Genomic DNA, 13776 nt, shown 5'->3' on the forward strand with positions numbered 1-13776 from the left:
GTTCTGTGCCCTGCCAAAGGGGTCAGGAGTGCACACCATACATGGAAGTTGTCAGGCCTTTGGTTTCATCCGGGGTTCTGACACCGACCAGGGGAAATGATATGAAATGAGTTAACTCTGCAGAATGCTGGAGCTCCCTCCTCCAGGGCAGCCTATTGAACGTGGCTTCTCATTTGGGCTACAGGGCCATGTGTCTTTACGTTCTGAGATCCAGAAGCAGGGCTCCCTCTGGCCACCCTCAGAAAAACCTCTCCTTCCATCCCTGACTCATCTCCCATCCATCAGCTCTGTGGCCTTCAGTTACGGGACCTTCCCAGGTGTGGGGGTGCAGAATCTTTCTGAAAAAGAGCTTTGCACTGGCTTCTGAGTGGATCCTGAGAGCACAGAGCAAACTTTGCCAAGGAAAGGAAGGAGACTTCCCACACTGCCCAATGGGTTGAGCATGTTGAGGGAACAGGCACAGAGAGCAGCAGGATCAGTCTTGCCAGGCAGGGGATGGCAAAGAGGTCTCCATGCAAAACTCAGTTCCCTGTTTACCAGTCTAAGGGGCTGACACAGTGAGACTCCAACTCCTGTGGGTTCATCTCTTATCACTCCCACACACCCTCTTCTGTTCCGGCCGGACCAGACCATCATCCTTCCTTGAACATGCCTTTGCTTTCATCAGTGTATCTCCCTCTACCTGCAGAAAGCTTTCTCCACTTTGTCCCACTTAGCTCCAGTTTCTCCTTCTCAGTGATGTGCTCCTTGACCACACTCAGTGTTAGTCTTTCCTTATGGGAGTTCCTGCAGTGCTCAGCAGAGCCAGGAAGCCAGGCTGAGCCTCCCCACCTCCAGGACACTCATCCTTCATCTTCCAACCATCCCTCACAGCACGTGCATCCTGGTGCTCTGGGTGCTTCTCTCAACTTGCCAGCATCCACCTTAAAATATAGTGTCCAGGAAGGACGCTGACTAGAGGTTTCTGCTCTCATAGGTGGCCAGAGGAACTTCCTCAGGGATCTGGTCTTGAACGTGGCTGCAGAGGTAAGATAGTGTGATGGGGAGGATTGTAATTCTGGAGCCAGGCTGTGAGGGTCAGATTCCAACTCAGCTCACAGCTGTGAGTCCCTGAGTGTATTTAAGCTCTTGGAACCTCAGGCTCTTCATCTATAAAATGGAGATAATAATAGCACATACCTCAAAAGGTGGCTGTGATTGTTAAATGAGTTAATCCATGGGATGTGCTTAGAAATGTAGCCCCTGGCATATGGTAGGAGGCTAGCGTAACAGAAATGACACCTGCAGCTGTCACCAGCACCATCTCCAAGGCTCCCACTGCAGTCTTCACACCTATAATAACGGGAGTTGGTAGATAGCAAATTTGGCATTTTCTTTGTTCCATGGGGGAAGGTTGGCAGGGTGTAGGAGTGACTGTCAGGTAGGTGGAGGCACTATGTTTATCAGACTCCTGTCAGCCAAGGAAATATAACTCAGATTGAGAGCTGCAAGAATATTTCAGTCCAACAGCCGTCTTCCCAGCTGCGGAGCTTCCTACCAGAATCTTTTACAAGACCTGGCCATGGCTGTTAGCTGCAGCAGCCACCTTATCTGTCCTGCTGCCGTCTTCACTGGCCACTCCCAGGCTGCTATCCGAGAGACAAGGGACACTGTGTGCCTGACTCCCCCGCACCCCATCCTGCCTCAGAATTCTCCCACCAGCCACCACTCCTCCCTTCCTCCTCAAAGTACTGATACATGAAGCCCAACCAGGGAAAAACAGATGTGGCCAAACTAGCCTTGTCTCAAATAATCCAGAAGAGCTGTGAGCACCTGGGTGAGGGGGAGGAGGCCTGTGAAGCAGAGGGGCTCTGCACAGTTGCCCTACACAGGACTGCAGATGCCGACCTACCCTAGTCTTTACTCTGCAGGTGTCCTGGTTCCACAACCTGCAGACCCCTCTCCACAGGGTACCTGTACCCTTCTCTACAGGTGCTAGGCACCCTGGGGTCAAGAGAAGAAAAAACATCAAGGACCTTCCAATGGAAGGAGCCAGAGTGTGCACATGTAGCTCAGACCTAGCAGGACTCAGTGAGTCTGGGGAGATGGGGCCTAACCTTCTCAGATCGGGTATGAGGACGAGTCCAGAGGGACTCAAGTTGGAAGACCCCAAAAAGCAAACATAAACCCAGGTTCCCCACAGTCATCTTCATGTGGAGACCTTGGGAACAAGAGCTTTCATGGAGGGAGGATGAAGCGGCGCGTGTAGTCTCGGAGCCAGATAGCTCTGAGTTGGAATCCTGGCTCAGCTGTTGACTTGCTTGACCCTACATCAATGCCGCCCACTAGAACTTCATGTGATGAAGGAAATGCTTTATTCTGGGTTGTCCAGTATGGTAGCCACTAGTTACTGGTGGCTACTGGACACATGAAACCTGGCTGCTGTGATCGAGGAACAGAATTTTGTTTTCTTTTTTTTTTTTTTTTGAGACAAAATCTCGCTCTTGTCCCCCAGGCTGGAGTGCACGATCTCAGCTCACTGCAAGCTCCACCTCCCAGGTTCAAGCAATTCTTCTGCTTCAGCCTCCTGAGTAGCTGGGATTACAGGTGCCAGCCACCGTGCCTGGTTAATTTTTGTATTTTTAGTAGAGACGGGGTTTCACCATGTTGGCCAGGCTGGTCTCGACCTCCTGACCTGAGGTGATCCACCCGCCTTGGCCTCCCAAAGTGTTGGGATTACAAGTGTGAGCCACTGCGCCCGGCCAGGAATAGAATTTTTAACTTTATTTAATCCAATTTAGATTTAAGTAGCCACATGTGGCTGGTGGCCACCATATGGCTCAGTTTCCTCATTTGAGTCATGAAGAAAACAGTAGCCCCTACTGTATTAGGTTGTTGTGAAGAGTGAACAAGATGGTTTATGTGAAGCACTTGGAATATCACAGAAAACAAAATTCATGTTAATTCTAGCTAATAGCGGCATTCTTTAAAGATGTGGGGGGTGTTCACGGGCAAAGTGGGGAGGTGGTAAAGACAACAGGGCAGAAAATCAAGGGAGGGGAGTTCTAACTGCCACACTGTGAGGTGTTGGCAATCATACTGTGGTTGACAAAATTTTGAAATTATTTTTTAGGTGATTCATGCATTTTCATTACTATGTTACCCCTATCTGTTTCCCATCAGAAAGTCCTTAAGGGAAATGCAAACAGTCCTGTAGAATGAAATCTGGGAGCAATGAGGAAGGAGGACCCAGATAGATTGTGTCCCTGTCTGCAGCCAGCCTGGGGGAGAGAAGCCTAAGAGACAGCTGGGTGGGTGGGGGTGCTCACAGAAAAGGGAGAAGTGGGTGGAGTCCTTGATCCTGTTAACGGGGAGATGGAGAGCCAGAGAATGGGCTTGGGGATGAATAGGAGGAATGTGAGCCTCTCCAGAACAGACAGACACAACACACACACACACACACACACTCTCACACACTCACACACATGCACCCCTACCTGGGGCTTTTCTGGTGCTGTTCACCAGGAGCTGCTGTTTTCACGGGGGCCCCACAGCTCCTGGGCAGAGCAAAGGAGGTGGCTGCTCCGAGCTGAATGTCTTTAAGGGAGGGGAGGTAGGCTGGGGTGGGGCTAATGGGGAAACAAGCACAGGCAGTGCTAACCCCAAGGAAAATAGAGGGCATTGAGGTGGGCGCAGCATCTTCTCCACTTATCCTCTCCTGCTTGGTACTTGGGGCCTGGAGCTGCCCCCCTGCATTCTGTCCAGCCTTCAGGGACCTCCAGAAGCAGCTGACCCTGGTGGTCAAACATGATCAAGAAGAGCAGCTCTCCTCCATGGACACCCCAACCCCACCAAAGCAGAAATGCTTTGACGCACACAGGTTCTCCATTCTCAGGGCCACCCTTGGCACCACAGTTGCCTTGTTAGGACCTGCTCAAAGTGAGACCACCCATGCAGGCCTCAGGGTGACCCACCCTGGGGTGCAGATGAGGACTGGTCTGAAGAAACCCCGAGCAACTCTCCCTAGAATGCCCTCCCACCTCCATGCAGGCAAAGGCTCACAGTCAGGCTTTCACCCTCCTAAATAGCCCAAGTGCTACCCCAGGCCCATGGATCATCTTACAGTGAACAGTGACATCAGCTCAGATGGTCTCAATGCCACTCCTGCCAAGAGTCCAGGAGGACATCTGACCTCCCAGAGGCTTCTTCACAATTGTCCCTGGGTGACACATAGTCATTCAGTGAAGACCGAAAGGTTTAACAATCATTAGGAACTTGCTTCTCTTGACACCCTCCTATAAACATAGATCTAGACAGTCTTTCCTTGCCAAGGGAAATCCAGTAAGCTTCTGCCCTTCAGTGACTTCCCTGTGCACTCAAAATAAAGCCCCAGATTGTACCATGGCCCCGCCCTCTCTCTCGAGCCCCATGCAGCTCTCCCATTCTCCACTTCAGCTACTCTGGCCTTTTGGTAGCTGGAACACACCATGCACCCCTCAACTTTACGTTCCCCTCTGGCAGTACTTCTCCCTAGGTAGCTTCTATTCTGTCTCAGCTCAGTCACTCATTCCTCTGGGAAGACTCCCATGCCTGTTTGTCTTTGCCAAATCTCCCTTTTCTATACTCCCAGCACCTCCCATATCCCACTTTGATAGCAGTTGTCATCTTTCTATTTTGGAATTCTATTTTGATTGGAATAATACTTTGGTGGATATCTATATTCACTGCTGGACTGCAGGTTCCCTGAGGACAGGGAACACGTCTATCTTGCTCACCATGCCGTATGCAAGCTTGGCACATTGTATGTGTTCCCTTCCTTCCTTCCTTCCTTCCTTCCTTCCTTCCTTCCTTCCTTCCCCTTTCTTTCTTTTTTTTTTTTTGAGACAGAGTCTCACTCCGTGCAGTGGCATGATCCTGGCTCACTGCAACCTCCGCCTCCCAGGTTCAAGCGATTCTCCTGCCTCAGCCTCCTGAGTAGCTGGGATTATAGGCACAAGCCACAATGCTTGACTAATTTTTGTATTTTTAGTAGAGACGGGGTTTTACCATGTTGGCCAGGCTGCTCTCGAACTCTTGACCTTGTGATCCATTTGCCTCAGCATCCCAAAGTCCTGGGATTACAGGCGTGAGCCACCATGCCCGACCTGTATGTGCTTTCTAATGGCTTGTTGAATACATGATGAAATGCTCCTGCCCACCTCCTCGTGGAGAAAGGGCGGGACAAGGTCACCTGCCCAGGCTAAGGGTGGGGGAAGTGTGCAACATGCACACTCACACCTTGAAGCACTGGAGACATGCACAGAAATAGCTGCAGGCCTATGACAGACCTCGAGTGTTCATTAATAATGATGATAGCCAGGTGTGGTGACTCATGCTTGTAATCCCGGCACTTTGGGAGGGCTGAACGGGGAGGATCTCTTGAGCCCAGGATTTTGAGAACAGCCTGGGCAACATAGTGAGGCTCTGTCTCTATAAAGTAATAACAATAATAATAATGATAGAAATAGTTTGTTTCCCTCTCACTACAACAAAAGGAGCAGAATTGGTATAAATTGCTGTTAGCCACGCCCCTTCCTCCTTTCCCATCTTTAAGCATAGTTGCTAAATTATTACACCTAATGGTAATAATAAGAGCTAACACTCATTAAGCACTTACTGTGTGCTAGGCAATATTATAAGTGCCTCACATATACAAACTCCTTTAATCCTCACAATAATCCCATGAAGTAGTCACGATCATTATCTCCATTTTACAGATGAGGAAGCTGACATAAAGGAAGATTACTTAATTGTCTAAGGTCATACAGCAAATAACTGGCATTCCTGGAACCCAAATCCCGGATGTCTGGTTCCAAAGCCCACATTCTTTATTCTATTCTGCCTCTGCCAAACAAAACCCAAGCCAAAAATGTCTTCTTCAAAACGTCTTTAGAGAATGTGACCAACAACATGTCCCAATTTACTATTAGGAGTCAAACTGCAAATAGCTGCACAGACAGCATCTTTGCATAAAACTGCTCCTAGCATTACTGCTGGCAAATTCCTCAGTGGTTCAGAACTACAAGAAAGTTGTCCCTCTTGGTCTTCTGGGCTCCTTGTTGCCTTCCTTTCAGTGGATGATAGTTAAGTAATTTGTGAAGTTTCTTTCTTTGCTCTGGCTGCCAAGGAGCTCAGAGATAAAGTTTATTGTCTATTTTAGTATCTTCTGCTCTTCCACTAATCTTAGTCACCTCCCCCTCTGGTTTTGCTGAATTTATTCTCCTTCCATCTTTTTTACCTTCGTTGCCAGATTTACTTGGACTTGTGTTTATGGTAAGATACCCCAAAACCTTTTGCAAATAATGTAGGGGTTCAAACACTGTCATTTTAAAAAGCAGACTCTGCTACTTTGTCAAGGAACAAATGTCTAGTCATCTCGGCCTCTACCCACAAGCTGCTGTTTCTTTCCCTCTCTTTAGCTACACTCACCAAATTACCACCTGCCTCCAAAACACGTAAGCCTTCTTTTTCAGGTTCTGAAGTGTAAGGTGGGCATGCTGACATCACAGCCACATTGTTTGTGGACTGTCTCCGCCACATGACCTCTAGGGTCCACTTCCCCATGAGTGAGATAAGAGGACTGAATTCCATCAATGTTCTCGGATTTTTTAAACTTTGCCACCACAGATTCTTCCACAAGCACATCTCAGGCAGCTAAAAAGATAATGTTGAATTTTATGTTCTGTGGGTTTGTTTCCAAAATAGTAGATATGGTGAGTATATTGGATATGCTTTCTCAATCCATGGTCTTTCTCCCAGCCCCATATTATAATACTCCTCCAGGTGCTATGGTCCTGTAGCATTTGATATTTTTAATGCCCCTTATGTGTTGATTTCCCTTTCTTCTGGTAATACATACCAATTTTCCTTTGGGGAACGGCCATTTATCCGTTTGATGCAGTCTTAGAAGAACTTTCACTGATGGTTTTGTCTTTCCTAGCCAAAGGGTGAGCACACAAGCCACCAGCCCAAGCAGATGCTCTCTCCCTGGAAGGTGACTTTTGAGCACTGTGTCCCAGGGCCTAAGCATGGTTCTTAAAGATGATGCCTCAAGGATGCAGTCCATTAGTTCCTGCTACCCAGATCCCAGAAGCTACCCTGTCCTTTTGGAGGTTAGTTATTCAGCTTTTCCTTCAGTTCTCCAAGTTGAATAGCCTCTCAATAAATTCCTGTTTTGCTTGAGATAGTCAAGTTGGATTCTGTTGCTTACAATCAAAGAAGTCTAACTGATACATAACTCCCCCTACTAAGAATAATTGACCTGGATTATATTTGAAGTCTCTTTTTACCTTTAACAATCTGTGATTCCAGTAACCTCACATAACATAAGTTACAGGATATCTAAATCAAGATTTAAGAGAAGAAAAAGAAAAACCCCAAACCCACAGATAGAAGAGATTAAAAATTTTGTAGTAGACTGAATAATTGTCTAACAAATATTCACTTCTTCCCCCTCAGATTTGATGAGAGATATATGCTTCCCTAGCCTCTTTGTGTTGTGCTTTACCATGTGATTTACTTTAGCCAGTGGAATGTGAGTGTGAGAATGTGCCATTTTTGAGCCTAGGCCCTAAGAGTTCTGTGTTTCTGCTCACCACTAGGAGTTTGCAACCTCCTCCATGAGAAGAACATGTTTTGGGAAGAATGGGAGTCATATGGAAGTGACTTGAACCCAACTCTCAGCCTGGAGTCAGGCTCAGTCTAGAGAAGCTGAACCCTAGACAACCTGCAGATGCATGAGTAAGAAATAAAGACTTGTCATGAGGTTTTAAGATTTTTTTTTGTTATGCAGCATTATTACAGCCATAGCTGACTGATACAGATTTGTTGTAACTTCACTTTACTTTAAGCCTAACAATTTTCAGATTGATCCAGTCTACGAAGGGGTTAGTAAAAGTCCTACCTGCCACTTTGACCTGGTTGGGAGCGCAGGATCTGCAGGGAAGAACCTGGAACTCTTCTGCCTGGTACATGGAGTAATCAGTACTGGCAATGACCAAGGTATCTCCAGGCTTCCATGACTGTACATTATCCTCCAGGTTCAGAATGGTGCTGTTCACATTGGTGTCAATGGTGACTGTGAGTTTGGGCCTCACTGTAACCCAAAACAGGAAAGACTGAGATAGAGCCTTTTGCCCTTGGCAAACTTTTGGCTATCTCTTTTTTCCCTTCCCCTCCCTAAATAACTAAATGCCAGGTTTGCCTATCCAAAACCCAAATCACTAGCTTGCTCCATCCCACTCTTGGTAAAGGTTTTTGAAGTCAACAAAAACCCTACCAGAAAAGAGCCATTCATTAGCTCTGGGCAGAGGAATTTTCCACTAACTTCTTAGCTGGAGTTAAATGTGGCTGCCTCACCCCACCCACTTTGCTCAAGATGTAAAACAAATATAGTTCCTCTCAACTATTATTTTCAGTTGCCATAAACCTCTCCCCCTAAACTTTCATTCCTAATGACTGCCTTCTGGAGATGGCCAAGTGCCTCTGAGAACAACCCGACCATTTCCAATCTCTTCTAACAAGCACCTTAGGAACTGGGTTTAAAATAATAGCACCCAAAGAGGCAAAGAGCTGCACATCTCTGCAGGGGAGGACAGCTCTGTCCATCTGTACCTTGACTGTCTTGGACCAGGCCCTTCCCTTTCCTGAAAGGCTTATGGGCGGGGTGGGGTTCTGCTGTCTCCTGCCAACTCCAAGGATCCTCCCACTGCTCCTGTGTCACAAAAGTGCTCTCCTTTGGGAGTACTGTCTCACTGAGATGTCTGGAGGTTGCCTGCATAGCTGCCAGTTCAAGGAACCGAGCCTTGTGTCCCCGACAAGGGGCTGCCAGTTCAAGGAACCGAACCCTGTGTCCCCAACAAGGGGCTGCTTACCAGGCTTCCCACAGAGGAACCGTACACGGTAGCTCCGGCAGGCTCTGCCCCGGTCATAGCAAGCAAACCTATAATCCTGGCCTTTTTTGTAGACAACCTCGGTGCTGAGGTTAACTCCATCCATTGTAGTGGCCTGGGAATGACACAGAAATTACAGAGCAAAGTCTTTTTTTTTATAAAGAAGGAAGGTAATGATTAATGTTCTAAACATATACTCAGAGGTCTAAAATTGTCCCTGCTGCAACACTATTTACAACTGCCTGAGATGATTATCCCAATGATTGCCCCCATCACTTTTGTTATGAGAAAGACAGCCTAAAGTCTTGGAATAGATAAATGCCTGGCTTGAGGTCCTACAGTACTCAATATTGAAACCAGTGATCTACTGCTTATGGCTGGGTGAACATTTTATGGAGCATCTACAATAAGTAACCACTCTTCTAGGCTCTGGGCTGGCCACTTTTTACAGTTTGCACCATCACTACCAGCACCATGAACAGTGGCCAACAGGCCAAACATGGTTCCACATCTCCTGGGGAGGAGTCTTTAAAAAACACTCATGCCCAGTCCCCATCCTTGGAGTCTCAGATTTGATTGTGTCTGAGGTGCAGCATGGAATCTGGACCTTCAAAAGTTGCCCAGGTGATTCTAATGGGCAAGAAAGTTTGAGAACCACTTGTGTAGTTATAAAGCTAGATGTTTACCTATATTATCTCATTTCATCTTCATAGCAAAACTATGAGGCTGCTGTTACTTTTACAGATAAGGAAACTCATCCTCAGAGAAGTTCAGTCACTTACCCTGGATCACAAAGTCAGTAGGTGGCAGAGCTAAAACTTGAACCCAGACTTATGTAACTACAACGCAACACTTCTAAGCCCCATCCACTCTTGCCCTAAGGCGGAAGCCACCTAATGTCTTTTGTTCAAATGTCTGCCTCCTCCCACATGATGGGCTCTGGGAGGGCAAGGAGCTGGTTTCTGCCCCCTTGTCCCCAGCATTCAGCCCAGGGCCTGGCACAGAGTGAGGTCTCAGTGGATGAGGGCTGGCTGGTGAGCCGCCACAAGGCCAGGTGGAGAATTTAGGGAGCAGGCTCCCAGGAGGGCACGATCCCTGCCAGCTGGGGCCCGTCCCAGAGCCAGGGTGTGTCTGCATCCTGACCGTGACTATCATTCAGACATGCAATTTAGAGCAAGGGCTGTAGCTGCTGTCATCTTTGGCATAGAGACCAAAGGGACCAGACTGGGGTAATAAGGAAGGAAAGTATAGCCGATCAAAAAAAAAAAAAAAAGAGGAGACTTTTTAGGAAACATTGTTTTAAACCCAGCAGATCCATTTTCTTTGGCTTGGAAGAACAGCCATGTGGATGTGAGTTCAGCCACAATTAAAACTCAGTCATTTTCTGCAAAAACACATTCACACCCACTATCTCAGGTGGTTTCCACAGCAGCCAGAGAGACAGGGGTTGCAGACTTGCTTTTAGACGGAGGTCAACGCTGATGGGGTTCAGATGTAAGCTCAAGGTCAGTTAAGGTAAGCACAGCTCCTCCGGCCTCCTGACGTTTTCCCCTGACGCTAGCATTTTCTTCAATGGGAGACCCCGTAAGATTGAGAACTGAGCCTGAAAACATCATCGAAGGGAGCTGGAGATTTTTTCCAGGTGCAACATCCAACAATAATTCCAGGAGAACATTTACTCAATTCTGCTGCTTTTTCTTTTTTTCCTTTTTCTAACCTGAAGAAAGATCTCAGTTTTGGATAAGAAGAGTAAAAGGGAATCCATCGTCATTCAGAGAAACAGATCTTTAAGTAGACTTGAGTTTATTATTATTCCTGGTAATAATAATTAGTAACAAAATAATTATCAATATTATAACTAATAATAATTTTGTTTTATTTTATTTTATTTCATTTTATTTATTTTGAGACGGAGCCTCACTCTGTTGCTCAGGCTGGAGTACAATGGCGCCATCTCTACTCACTGCAACCTCCACCTCTCGGGTTCAAGCGATTCTCCCACCTCAGCCACCCGAGTGGCTGGCATTACAGGCATCCGCCACCACACCCAGCTAATTTTTGCATTTTTAGTAGAGATAGGGTTTCATCAGGTTGGCCAGACTGGTCTCAAACTCCTAACCTCAATTGATCCACTCACCTTGGCCTTCCAAAGTGCTTGGATTACAGGCGTGGGCCACTGTGTCCGGCCAATAAATTAATTTTAAATAATAAAAAATGTGTGGGCCACTTTTCAGTTTGCACACTTCGCTGCACTGAATCCACAAATCATGCCCATGAGGAAACAATTATTAGCCCTGTTTTTACTGTGAGTAAACTGAGGCACTAAGTAACATGACTGTGAGTGAGGTACCCAGGGCACAAAATTTAAGGCAGCACCCACTCTTGGGGTCATGCGAGTATTGAGTTGGCACTGGAGGGAGTGGGCTGCCTTAAATTTTGCACTGTGGGCACCTCACTTGCTGATATGCCAAACCTCACAAGTGGTAGAGCTGTGATCTCTCTGGCAGGCTTAGATCTCTCTGACTTCAAAATATGTTTTCGTTAGCATCAGGCCGACCTCTAGCCACTGCACCAGATGCTGTGGGGAACACACAGACTGCCTGATGTCCCCAGAGAAATCTGAGTCCAGTAGATCCCACTGGCCTCGAAGGGTGGCTGGGTTTTAAGAGAGAAGGTGGGAGGCAAGAGAATTTTCAGCCAAGGAGAACTGAACGAAGGGCAAGACATAGAAACAGTGTGTTTTTGTTATTATTATTTTTTTCAGAATCACAAAATATCAGATCTTGGAAACGCTTTTCTTAAGGTCAACTGTGCAGTCTTGCTGCTTCCCCTTTCTTCCCAACCTGCCTCCTCCAATCTTGCCTAGGTTGCAAATGTCCTTGACACTCCCTGGCCCAGAGGATCTGGCTATGTCAGTGCATGGCAGGTATCCCAGGACCCACTGTGTATGACACAGAGTTGGGCACTGGGGGCAGACACAAGCAGGAAGAGGAGCACATAAGAGCTCAGGGCCTGGGGAGGTGAGAGGCACCAGGTGACCAGAGAAAAACTGCATTTTTGCAATAGTGGCAAAAATGAGCATGTGGGAAGTTCTGTTTCATCTTAGTCTCTCCCTGGGTTAATTAACTAGGTCATTTAGCTTTTGGCTGATGCTTTTGTCACCTGCTAAAAAGGAGGAAATCCTGCTTCTCTCACCTCTTGTGACCATAAACAAGAATGGCTTTGTTTTTCTGGCCTTGGAAACATCCAGGAGCATATTCTGCATCACCATTTTTGCCTTTGATGAGTATGAAGAGATGTTCTAGCTAAGTCTGGGGATGACCATTGATTAAAGATTGGTAGCGAGAATTAGGAGTAAGACCCATCTCTCCAGCCTGGCAACATCTTCTCATCGGTAGAGATGGAGGTTTGAATTCACCCTTGGAGGCACATGACTCTTACCTTTTAGATGACCATCTCCACAGACCTTGGTTTTGCCAAGAAAAAGCCAAAGGTCTTATTATGGAATTGGGAGTTCTGAATGCTTTCATTGTGGGAAGACATCCCTAAGCTTCTGAGTAAGGGGACCACACTGCTGTTGGATCTTCTATTCTCTGAACCTCAAATAATGGAGAACTCGAACTTGGGGAATGTATTGTCAAGGGAACTCTTTTTATTGGAAGAAAACTAGGCCTTGCAATATGGCAACAGACTAATAGCTATAGAGCGTAGGGTTGGGTCCCTATGAAGGGTCTTGGCTTTCGGAGCTCTCAGCCTGGGTTTAATTGTGTTTTGGGACGTTCAAGGAAGGGCCTGTGTCTGTGCTGGGAGCAAAGTAAATGCAAGAGTGGAGAATGTCTAAGGAATGCTGTTTTCCTGGCACCGAGAGGTGGTCTTCCAATCAACAATGTCTGGAGCCAGACAACTGGCAGAGCAAACACTGGGAAAGATTTGTAGACCATGTAAGCATTCCTTGAGCATTTCCAGAAGTATTTGGAGAGGGGAGGTTGGTAAAGAGCTAGACTTCCTGTGGTCAAGTGAACTGGAGGGATAAGATTATGGCTATTTCAGAATTAAAGCTGGAACATTCAAGGTTACGAGAGAAAATTAAAATTAAATCTGGAAAGAATGTGCTGTGGGGGATCAGTGCTTTTTGATTCTGTTGGACCCAAGGAGAATCTGCAACTTGAAACTTAATCTGGGTAAATCCTTCTCAATAACATTGAAGCCATGTGAAGGGAAGAGCCTTAGCCAAATTATGAGAAAGTTTTCCTCAGCCTTTGCTAAGTGCAGAACAGAGGCTCCTCCCTTGGATAAGGGGTCCTTCCCACAATGCAAGACAGAGGGCAGACGTTCTGACCAGGTTGGTGTGGCGGGGTGAAAGCACAGACAGATGGCCTGGGACTCGAGCTGACCTGGGACATGAGCTTTGATATTCTAGGAAAAAGTGTTGTACAAATGTGGTAGCTATTTTTATTGGCTGAAGGAGGATAAAATGGGCGGAAATGGCCTTTCTCAAATGCCTTTTTTTTTTTTTTTGGAGTCGGAGTCTTGCTCTGTCACCCAGGCTGAAGTACAGTGGTGTGATCTCAGCTCACTGCAACCTCCACCTCCTAGCTTTAAGCAATTCTCCTGCCTCAGACCCCTGAGTAGCTGGGACTACAGGCACCCGCCACCACACCAAGCTAATTTTTTTTTTCCGTGTTTTTAGTCGAGAGGGGTTTCACCATACTGACCAGGCTGGTCTCTAACTCCTGACCTCAAGTGATCTGCCCACAGCCTCCCAAAGTGCTGAGATTACAGGCATGATCCAGTGAGCCCAGATCAAATGACTTCTAATTCTCTATCAAGCATTTAAGCAGCCTCAAATCTTGTCTTGGAATGAGAC

At 46.8% G+C, this 13776-nt stretch overlaps 1 protein-coding gene across 2 annotated transcripts in view; it reads right to left on the reverse strand.

Moving 5' to 3' along the window:
- CEMIP (cell migration inducing hyaluronidase 1) overlaps window positions 1–13776 on the reverse strand; it is a 172544-nt gene that overhangs the window by 48427 nt on the left and 110341 nt on the right. For both annotated transcript variants that reach the window (XM_033189217.1, XM_033189218.1), the window contains 2 exons: window positions 8892–9024; window positions 7922–8113 (listed from right to left, as the gene is read on the reverse strand). In XM_033189217.1, the coding sequence (XP_033045108.1) occupies window positions 7922–8113; window positions 8892–9024 (325 nt within the window). The remainder of the gene's footprint in view (window positions 1–7921; window positions 8114–8891; window positions 9025–13776) is intronic.

This window comes from Trachypithecus francoisi, unplaced genomic scaffold, assembly GCF_009764315.1.
Source record: "Trachypithecus francoisi isolate TF-2019V2 unplaced genomic scaffold, Tfra_2.0 Lachesis_group3, whole genome shotgun sequence".
In the NCBI taxonomy this organism is placed as follows: Eukaryota; Metazoa; Chordata; class Mammalia; order Primates; family Cercopithecidae; genus Trachypithecus; species Trachypithecus francoisi.